The sequence below is a fragment of the Uloborus diversus genome, chromosome 2, assembly GCF_026930045.1.
Source record: "Uloborus diversus isolate 005 chromosome 2, Udiv.v.3.1, whole genome shotgun sequence".
Lineage (NCBI taxonomy): Eukaryota > Metazoa > Arthropoda > Arachnida > Araneae > Uloboridae > Uloborus > Uloborus diversus.
Genome location: NC_072732.1, coordinates 32,771,168 through 32,782,719, shown reverse-complemented (window position 1 = coordinate 32,782,719; position 11,552 = coordinate 32,771,168). Strand labels below are relative to the sequence as shown.

General features: G+C 30.4%; 1 protein-coding gene across 1 annotated transcript in view; it reads right to left on the bottom strand.

Moving 5' to 3' along the window:
• Nucleotides 1-11,552, bottom strand: part of LOC129235174 (uncharacterized) — a 71,347-nt gene that overhangs the window by 14,652 nt on the left and 45,143 nt on the right. The window contains exons 19-21 of the mRNA XM_054868862.1: nucleotides 9,806-10,071; nucleotides 5,306-5,375; nucleotides 1,964-2,169 (exon numbers count right to left, since the gene is read on the bottom strand). Coding sequence (XP_054724837.1) covers nucleotides 1,964-2,169; nucleotides 5,306-5,375; nucleotides 9,806-10,071 — 542 coding nt within the window. The remainder of the gene's footprint in view (nucleotides 1-1,963; nucleotides 2,170-5,305; nucleotides 5,376-9,805; nucleotides 10,072-11,552) is intronic.

The window sequence follows — 11,552 nt, the reverse complement described above, 5'->3', positions numbered from 1 at the left end:
CTGTAAAAATAGATACAATAACTTACATTTATAACTTAAAAATTGAAGATGATGATTTATGCTGCGCAATCAGATTGTTATTCTAATATATTTTTAAATACACTAGTTTCCCATTTACTTTTATAACATTTACAACCATGGTAACATCCCTCTTTCAGGGTCTCTATAATTTACAATACAAGAGCAGATTCCAACTTCATATTGTTTGCATTTTGCTTAAACACTACTCTGCGAGCTGCATATTAAAACTAAGGTCAGGATTGACTTCTCCTGACTTTTAATTATACGTATAAAAGTTCACTCATACATAATTGTCGTTCCACCTTCGACCCACTTTCTAATTGTTAGTGTATCAAAAATCTTTAGCTTTTCTAAAATTGTCGCAATTTTTCGCTTTTTGTTTCCATCTTCAAACTTTAGATGAAACAGCGTGTCTAGGTGCCACAATTTTTCATCACCTTTCATATTTAAAATAAATGAAAAATGAGGAGTAGTGATATATACACATTAATAAAGCTATGTTTATTGTGTGGTGCAGGGTAACTTGCATAGTCAGTGATGCTGAAAGGATGAAAGTACATTCACAAAGTCAATATTTAGTAGTCAATAACAAAGCCTCAACGCTTTGTTATTGGCTACTAAACATTGCATCACGACTCCTTTCCAAATATTTTCGTGTTGAGAGCGAGAAATTTGCTTTAGCTCTAAAATTCGTTGCTCCTGAAAAACTCGCATTCTAGCCATTTCGCGTAAGTCGGATCGCTTTGTAGCGGGAGTCCACTGTATGTGAATAACTTATTTATGTAATGGTTTCTAAATTAAATTCATGACATGTTCAGGTATAAAACTTTAAACTTTTATTTCTTCTAAATAAATCTTTAAGCCATGTAATATTTTAAATTTTATTTTCAAATCTTTCTGTTAAAGAAATGTTCCCCCCCCCCCCAGCCAAAAACTGCTTTTCAAGTCAGCTAAATTCCATGAAAAAGTATTTTTTTTTTACCAGGTAAAAAAGAATCTCACATCTTTATACTAGTATCTTCCCCCCCCCCCTTTTTTTGTAACAATTAGAAACTGCAAATATGTTTTTTGAAGGGTTTTTTACTCTCTCTTTCTTTAGCTTTGTATGTAATAAATGTACAAAAGGCATTTTTAAACTGAAATCCTTTAATTGTTGTCTGTGTCATGTAATGCTATAGATAAATATATGGCAAATGTTTGAAACAACTACTAAGAAAACTCTGGTTGTTTGCCAAAAGTTGATATAAAAAATTTGTCTTCTTTTCAGGTGAGTGAAAAGAAAACATGTAGAGTTATCACATTTTGGTGAAGAATTATATGAAAGTTATTATATCATTGTTGATAGTTCATATTTTTTTCCGCTTAACAAATTTTGGCATAGAAAAATACCACTCTAAACACATATCATGATAGGTAAAGTAGAACATGGTCAAATTTGACCTATCAATTTTTGGCTAAGTTAAAGTTATAATTAAGTATGTATTTTCTGATTAATCGTACGTTTGCTAAAAGTAGTTTTTGCACTTTTTTTTAAAATTACAATACTGCTACCAAATTGGGTTTTTTGCTACAAATGTTTTGTATTTGCTTCAAACTGTGTAGTGACAGTGTACAGAAGTAAAGATTTGTTACGAAATCATGAATTTACAATATGAATACAAAACCTCATTCTGATACAAAAGTGTTCGTTCTGATACAAAATTGACATTTTTCCTGATACCAAGCTGATACAGAAATGAATTTTTGATTTTCCACCTCTGTAATTTGCAGGATGCCATTGCTCTTAAAAATGTTTTGAAAAAAATTCTCTAAAATTTTCTGAACTTTATTTTTTTTAATTTCTGTTTTGTTGTTACTCTTACCTTCAGAACAGCAATAATTATTTTCATACAAATTTAGAATGAGCATTTTTGTCTTTGTATTTTGAGGGTGCAAAACATACCTAAAAGAACTGAGATACAAAATAACGCTTTAGTTCTCATTACTGCAATTTTTTTCTGATCTTGATTGCTTCTTAGCTGATCACTGGATGGCCTCCCACATGTGTTAGTGTACAAAATGCTTCCAAAAATTAAAAAGTTAATGCCCAACATCAATAATACTGGCAATGTCATTGTGTAGAATGAAATATTTCCAGATAACAAGCAACTGCAAAATAAATTCAGATGTAAACAGAATTTAAACTAAACAAACAAACAAAAAAAACTTTTTAAATCAAAATATTGATTTTGTCTTTTTATTTTAAAATTCAGCGTCTAAATGTTTAATTAGCAAACTGCTTGATTAACTAAGTAGTGAAATTTAATAGCTTCTATAACCTTCAAAAATGTCCAAGAAATTTTTCCTCTAGTTGAATTTGCCACTAGTTTTTTTTTTTTTTTTCTTTTGTGGTCAATATTTAGAAAAAGGTTTGAAAAAAGGCAAATAGCAGTGTTGTAACAGTTCATTTTAATTATTTTACAATTAACAGTTAGCACTTGCAGAACATAGATATTGGACCTTTATATTGACATATTACAGAGTCTGTATTTTAAGTGACGAGAAAAAATCTACAATCAAAATGTTTTATAGATGTGGCTACAGAATTTTAGTAGTCTTCAAAGCATGCAACTTTAGTATCAACATACTTCTGCAGGCGAGTTTTCAATGCTTCCTACGCTCTGTGAAAGACGGCAAATGAAATATCCTTCACAGCATACATTAAAATGCAGCAACTTAGCAATAAAATTTTGTGCAAAAGATTGAACAGATTGGGCAACCAAGTGTGACCAGAAATTGGTGCTTATGGGGAGATTCATCATGACAATGCGTCATGTCAAACCTGCTTCGTGGCTACAGAGTACCTTACGAAAAATGGCATCATGATTCTGCATCCTCCCAGCAGCCCCAACATTGCACCTTATGGACTTTTTCCTCTTTCTCAGAGTAAAGCCGTGCTCCAAGAATGCAACCACAAAGACCTAGATGCTGTTAAAATGGCCTATAAGTGTGTTCTGAAGGACCTTTTGTTTATTGACTTTCAGGGAGAGTACAACCTGTGGAAAACTTGAGTGCAGAAATGTGTTGGTACTCAAGGAGCATACTTTGAAGACTATAAAGTTTTGTGGCAACAACTGAAAATTATTTTGATATGTGGATTTATTCTCATAACTTAAAATATTGACTCAATATATATGCTTGCCAGACGTCCCAGTTCGGTTCGACTGGGACAGTCCAAGTTTTCAGACAAAAATCCCGGCGTCTCGGCCGATTTTCTTCACGTCCTAGTAAAAGGTAAATTTGGTAATAGATTACGAAAAAAGTATAATTACTTTGTCATTTGTAACATTGACATGTAAACTTAATATCAGATTCTTCCAAATTAAAACCAAAAAAAGCTTTTCCTGAAAAATACAAGCCAATGTATACATGTACAATATATATATATATATATATATATATATATATATATATATATATATATATAATAATAATAAAAGTGAAAAATATTGAAAAGACCACACCAAGAGCCCATAGATGCGCAACGCAGCAAAACTAAAAAGCCAAGTAAATATAAAATTAAGCAAACAGAATTACAAATATTAAACAAATTATAAATAACAAATGATGATAAAAAGGAAAAATGCAAACAGCTATTAAGTAGGAATAGAAAAAGAGTGAATCCAGAGCTCATCAGCCGTGGAGGATTCATTAATTATGGTCAAAAGACCAAAATTTTAACTATAAACTAGAAGAGAATGTTTAAGCTCCAGTACATGTAATATAGAGTAACAATGGGCAAACGCACTACTTGCTAAGCTAAAAACAATAAACTAGAGCTCAAACCTAAAACTAAAAGCAGGGGGTTTCGCCTCGACTAATTAGGAAAACAAGTTCCGATAATTAGCCCTCCATGGGACAGTACCTGCCAATAACAAAATTGTCTTACCTTGAAATCCGCGTAAACAAATCCAATCCATTGTTCAGCCTGATAGAAAAACCAATCCATTTGTCAACAAAACATTAAAAAACATATCCCGAAATCGGTCCATAGACATACCGAGTCGCCTGTTTCGCACGTGTAAAATTCATCCACCACGGTGATTCATAAAAAAATGGTTTGTCACGGTTGTATCATACATTTACACAGTTAAACAGTTTCAAAGGAAGCGAAATGTCAATGTTTACACGTGCGAAACAGGCGACTCGGTATGTCTATGGACCGATTTCGGGATATGTTTTTATGTTTTTAATGTTTTGTTGACAAATGGATTGGTTTTTTTTATCAGGCTGAACAATGGATTGGATTTGTTTACGCGGATTTCAAGGTAAGACAATTTTGTTATTGGCAGGTACTGTCCTGTGGAAGGCTAATTATCGGAACTTGTTTTCCTAATTAGTCGAGGCGAAACCCCCTGCTTTTAGTTTTAGGTTTGAGCTCTAGATTATTGTTTTTAGCTTAGCAAGTGGTGCGTTTGCCCATTGTTACTCTATATTAAATGTACTGGAGCTTGAACATTCTCTTCTAGTTTATAGTTAAAATTTTGGTCTTTTGACCATAATTAATAGATCCTCCACGGCTGATGAGCTCTGGATTCACTCTTTTTCTATTCCAACTTAATTGCTGTTTGCATTTTTCCTTTTTATCATCATTTGTTATTTATAATTTGTTTAATATTTGTAATTCTGTTTGCTTAATTTTATATATATATATATATACATATATATATATACATATATATACATATATATATACATATATATACATATACATATATATATATATATATATATATATATATATATATATATACATATATATACAAGTACAATGTATACAATAAATACAAGTACATGCAAATATTGTTCAAATTTTCATTCCTCATTCAAAGGGTTATGACTTACTTATGAAAATAAAAAAAAACCTAATATATTATTACCCCTGGTTTAGGTTCATAATTAGTAACTATTTATTCATGTCATTAAGAATGAACTGCCCTCTAAAACCTGGTCAAACGTGTGTACGCTTTTGAATATCTGCAACGCTGAGAGGGGATCATTCTGGTGTCCCAGTTGAACATTTCAAAAATCTGGCAAGCTTACCGAATATATATACTTGATGCCATGCTCAAAAATAATTCAATTTTGTTTCAGTCAATAACATCCACTTTTGGCAAGACCAATTGTGGCCATGCTAGAAAGGTTTTTCCATAGTTTTAATTCACAAAAAAAAAAAAAAAAAAAATGAAATGAAGTTTTTTAAAGAAATATATACTTTCTAAAGAAATGATCTTAGAAGACTTACTACTTCTGCGTATCCATGTAGTACTCATAATTAACACAAAGAACAATCCCAATGAAGAAAAGAGGTACTCCTATATAAAATGAGAGAAATATTCTAATACCAGAGACACTATACTTAAACTAGTAGTTAATGAAATATTTTTTAAAATTATATCATTGAGGTATTTACACAATTCCATTGCATAAGAAATCGTTAAGCAGCAGCTAAAAGAGCTCATTGAATGCAGAAAAAATACCTCAATGCTCAAAATAAAGAGAGAGAGAGATAGTCCTTTAAAAATATACCAAATTATATACAGCTAAGTTTAAGAGATATTGAGAAACTTACAACTTGATAAAATCAACATTTTCTATGCATCATTAAACAGAAGTAGAAAATCCGAGCTAATGCTCTATAACTAATGCATCCGAACATAAAAAGGGTAAATTCGGCATTTCTGTGCCAAAACTGCAATTTTGATATTGAAAAAGATTCTTGAAAAGTTCATAAATAGCAGTTTAATTTCATTTTTCATTGCTGAAAAGCAAAGAAAACACACACACACTTATTTAACACGTATAAAATTGTAAATTCTCCTTTCCCCATCCCTTTTTAAGACATCCAATAATAGAATAAATGCAAAATTGAATTATTGCTGAATTGAAAATCATTTTTACTTTCTTCTATATCTAATATATAGAAGAAAGTATTGGATTCGTGCAAATTTTCGAATTTCGAATTTTGACGGATTCGAACGTTTTGAGGTGTGCTGAGTCCATTTCGGCTATTTTTGGAAAATGTCTGTCTGTCTGTGTGTGTGTATGTATGTGTGTGTGTATGTATGTGTGTATGTGTGTGTGTCACGTCTGTGTGTGACCAGTTTTTTGTGGTCGCTCTACAGCAAAAACTACCGCACGAAATCGAACGAAATTTGGTACACATATGTGCCCCTATGTGAACTTGTGCCCATTGGTTTTTGGCGCGAATTCCTCCAAGGGGGGTGGAGCAATGGGACGTTTTTTGAGTTACGCGTGCTTGCTATTCCTCAGGAAGTAACTGGCGGAATCAAACAAAATTTGGACCATAAGTTGCCATTAACAGGAACAGGTGCTGATTCAATTTTGGTGGCAATAACTCAAACGGGGGTTGAGCTATAGAACGTTTTTTGTCGTCAATTGTGACTGCTGTATCTCAAGAAATAATGAACGGAATGAAAGAAAAATTTATCGGCAAGTAGACCTTAGTGGGTATAAGAGCTGATTTTATTTTGGTGTCAAAAGCTGAAAAGGGGGTGGCGCAATCGAATGTTCTTTTTTTTCATTGTGAGTGCCATTTCTCAAGAAGTAATGCTACGTTCTGGATGAAATTTGGAATAAATGTGAATCTATTTGTAAATAGGCGTTGTTTCAATTTTGGCGCCAATCGCTCCATGGGGGTCTGATTTTTTTTTTGTGTTAATAAAAATAGCTTTATAAATGCAACAATAAGAAAGATAAATTACAATATTCTCGTCTGCTTATTTCACGTGATTTTAATTTTCGGGAGATAATCGGAAATGTTATCGCAATGATTTAAAATTAATAACTGTTGCCATTTTATGTTTGTTAACAAATAAAACATCTAATTAATTCAAGCAAGGCTTTTAAAATAACTTTCAAGTCGTTCTTTGCTTTGCTTTTGCGGGAATTCAGGAATTCGGACGGTCGTCAAGTTTTTTTTTTGCTGGGAATATTGCATTCTTTTCAAGCATAGGGATTGATCAGAATTCACAAGAAAGATATAGAAGAAAGTTTCGTGATGGCCACAACATACTAGTTTTAGATGAATTTAACATACACAGGCATCCCTTGTATAACATGGTTAATTCGTTCCGTGTAGTATTGAAACCGTGTTATAAGAAACTTTTTTTAAAATGGTTTTTTTACTTATTTTTTAACCTAACTAATCATGTACACACCATAAATCATGTCAATGTGTACCGTGTTACATCAAAATCATGTTCCGTGTAATATCGAAACCGAGTTATATGAGACCTTGAAATAATGTAAATCAAGGAATGCGTATCGTGTTATATCGAAACCAAAAGTCATAAAGTGCAAATTTTATAATAGCTGAAATTTCGTTTCAATAGAGCATACTTACAAAAACTGGTAATTAGAACATGCAAAAACCCACTGATTTTAAAATGAGAGTTGTTATAAACGATAAAACTTAATTATTGTACATATCTCAAATTAAAATTTTTATGCACAACATGAAAAAAATTTATTCGCTTTTCTTTACTAAGAACAAAACGCATTCTACAAGAAAGAAAAATCTGAGCTTTTCTCGAGCAATCAAGTTCGTCTGAGCAAAAACAACAAAACAAAATACAGTCGAACCTCCATATATCAAAATTTTCTATGTATCGAAATCACAGCAAATTTCTACGTTCATTACATAGAAAAATTGTTTCTATATATCGAAAAAATCTCTATATATCGAATTTCTTTTCGAGACATTTGTAGATTTTTTTTCCTCTTTAGACTTTGTCTCATGAAAAATAAAGGTTAGGGGAGAAATTTATGTTCACTAAAGGTTGCTACGAAACTCATAAGGAATCTGGGGTTGAGGGATGTGTAGATAGGTCGTTGTTTTGTTCTAGAATTCTTAAATTCCCTCAAGCTTATTTCAAATATTTTAGTTGTAACCAGTAACATTGTAAAATCAGTTTCAAGTCATCCCTTTTGTCTGTTGATTATCATTCCTAGTCGTTTTAGCTGCAGTAAAAATCATTCAAGTTAAGTAGATTAATTTTTTACTTTTCTCTCGATTTGTCAAAACGAAAATCCCCTAATGTTGCGTATCAAGTTGAATTGCCGAAGTATGAAGGCGCAAAAATGTAATTTCTGTTATTTTTTTAATTATTAACTTTCATTTAATCCGATGCTCCTATAAATTAGAAATTAGGTTTCATTCACAAAAATTAGCTTTAATTTTAATGTTTTAGGAGATTTTTAGGCTAAAATAAGATTGTTTCTATATATCGAAATTTCTATATAACGAATTTTTTTCCGGCAATTTGCTACTTCGACATTTGGAGGTCCGACTGTATAAAATAAAATATAAATAGAACTATTCTATTTATTTTATTTCATATTTTGTTTCGATTTCATTTTTTATTTATCGTTTGCCAAATTTATCTTATGCCTGTATACTAATGTTATTTTCTTACAATGAATTGGAAACAAAATATTTTTGCTTTTAAAACACTGATGAGAAAAATAAAGTGTATTTAAAAATTAAAATTTAGTGTTATAAGGTGAAACCAAACTTTTGAACCAAAGACAATTTATCGTAAAAGTTTCATAAAAACAAAGTAAAATCATATTACAGTTATTACCATAAGTTTTTTAACAGTGTATTGAACAAAAATTAAATTCCTTTTTTTAAAATTCATGTTACATCAAAACCGTGTACTTATAAATTCAAGTTTTATATTGTGTAATATCGAAACCGTGTTGTAGAAGTAACGTGTTATATGAGGGGCGCCTGTACTTCACTACAAATTACTTCTTGTGTAATATTGTTCTTTTCACCAGACTATTTTAATTTATTTTGAATATAAAAGTTATTTTCAAAAAGAAAATCTCTACTACTTTAATTGAATTTTTTGTAATTTTTACTATGAACAAGTACTAATGTATGTTGGGAAGCCAACAAACAGGTAAAGAGGTTTTACCTTATGTTTGACCACATGCTTTGTTATAAATTTAACATGTTTGAGTTTCTTTTGCATCCTTTCAATTATTTTGAAAGTTGGAATAAAAGTTCACACATTTTATTTGGTAAACATGATTTTTGTAATAATTATAACTAAAATCTTTTTAAAAATTAGCTTATTTTAATTTTTATTTCAATAACATTTATTTAAAAATGATTTTATTTATTATTAAATTATTAACAGCTATGGATTTTTGGGAAAAACTTTTACATTTTAAGCAAAAATGCACTTAACAGCTTAATTTTTTATAAGTTTTCAAATTATATTCCAATTGCTTGAAAGATAAAGTTAGTTAGGGTGATAGATTATTTTCTTTCGGTTAATTAGGTTAGGTTGAAAGATTTTTTTTCTTTTTTGGCACTGTAGTTTGATTTGATCTTTAGCAAACTGCATAGGGTCTCCATATCAGTTCATCCTTTCCTCTATGAATTCAACTTCAATTGCAAAGTGTCTGCATGAAATCTCCCCCATGGGGTAGATCCCCCCCCCCCCAGAAAACACTTTAAATATGCATACAAAAATCATTGAAAAAAAAATATTTTACATTTTTAAAAATAATTTTTCAGTTTTAAAATGTGTTGCCAGCCCAGAATTTTTGGAGCGACAACCAAAAATTTTTGGCACACAAACCCCCTCTTATCAGTGTAAACTATTATTTCTAAATTCTCTGTGCAAAAAGAAGTTTAAACAATTATACTAGCATGACAGTATGTCATGGGAAGTGCTTTTCTTTTCTTTTTGTAATAATAATTACTTACCCCATGCAAATGCTGCAGCTTTTTGAATTAGGTAGGAAACATCAAGCACTTTACGACCTCTGACCAAGAAATAATACTGCAAAATTGCTGTGACAAGCATCCACGCAAATGATGAGAGCAAAAAATAATGCAAAAGCACTGAAACAATCACACATAACTTTTTCGAATTTGTTACTTCAACTCCAGACATGAAGATGATTAAGAAACTCAGTAAAGCTAGTGAAAAGTTAAACAAGGCTTTATTTTTGATATTGGTTCTCCATTTTCTAAAAGAAAAAAAAACTATATTAATTGAAATTGGCAAAATAAACGTCTACATGATTTAGAATAAGCTTAAATATATGGAATTAAGCTAACTTAGAAAAACTGCTCTCATGAGAGCATTTTTTAAAATTAACAATAGAGTAGGAAAATGCCTGAAACTATCACAGCAAGAAAGCTTTTGAAGCAAACAAAACTGAGCCTTATATAATCTCAGTAAAATAATAAATCTAAATGTGCATTACATTTCTTAAAAGATTTGAAGTATGTTTTAAAAATAAATGCTTATTACTTCCTTAAATACTTAGAGCTGAAAAATTTACTAATATACTTTCATATAGTTGACAATATTATCAAACTTATAAGACTTTTAAAAGTGAATTGGTTTGAGAAACGTTTGATACATTGGCTTAGCAGGCAAACGAGTTAAAAATTGCATTACTATTTTATTACTAAGTAATAAAATTTAATATTCATAGCTCTGTAAAAGAGAGAACAAATTTTGCCAACAATTATTCATAGGAATCATTCAAACTTGATTTGTTTCCTTATATTTAAACATACCTGTTTTGCAGCGTGTTTGATAATTTATCTATGATCATTAATTTAAAAACATATTTTAAATTCATATACAGATGTAAACGTATTGCATAAAACAGAAAGGGGTTTCTATTTCCTTTCAAAGTACAATTGATAAGGCATGAAAATGCATAAGTTCAAATTAATCGTTTCTTTTACTTTCTTCTATCTTTTATAGAACAGAACCTGTCAATTGGAGATATTTTTACTGCCAAATCTGCCTTTAAAAATACTTCCTTCTGCCTTGAAAAAGCAATATTTTAGTAACAGATTGTTAATGTAGCTTTAACTGTAATTCTAATAGTGCAGATATTAATGAAAAGATTTAACAACTTTGAAAAAAGCTTAAAATTTTGAGCTCGATTTTTTAAAAAGTTTCACAGCAAAAAAATAGAGTTCATTCTTAAAAACAAAATTGTGTTGCGTTTCAAAAAAATTATTTTCATGACTAAAATTATTCATTTCTCCTTTAAGTATACTAAAAGTCATCAAATAAGTAATGCACATAAAGATTTATAATTAAAATTTCATGTCTTAATTTGTGCACTCAGAGTAAGGTACATGATTTTTACTAGAAGCATTTTGTTCTTCAAAGTCGGGAAGTACTAATTATTCCAGAAAAAAAAAATCTGTTCTAGAGGCCAACAATGGACAGGAATTGAAGTTTAAAGACTTTTCCCTAGAGAAATTCCTAAATTTTTTCAAAATCATAGTCAATTTTTCATTAACTTCGATTCCCTATAAGGGTTGGGATCGCCCCTGAAAATGTCTGAAGATGAGGTTTTTATACAATTTTAGGCTATCTTTAGCAATGCTAGGTGAATAGAGAGGTGCAGAACCCTCCCTGGAAATGTTTTAGAAATGAATTAGGAAAAACGCAATTGTAGGATGTCATTATTGATATAAG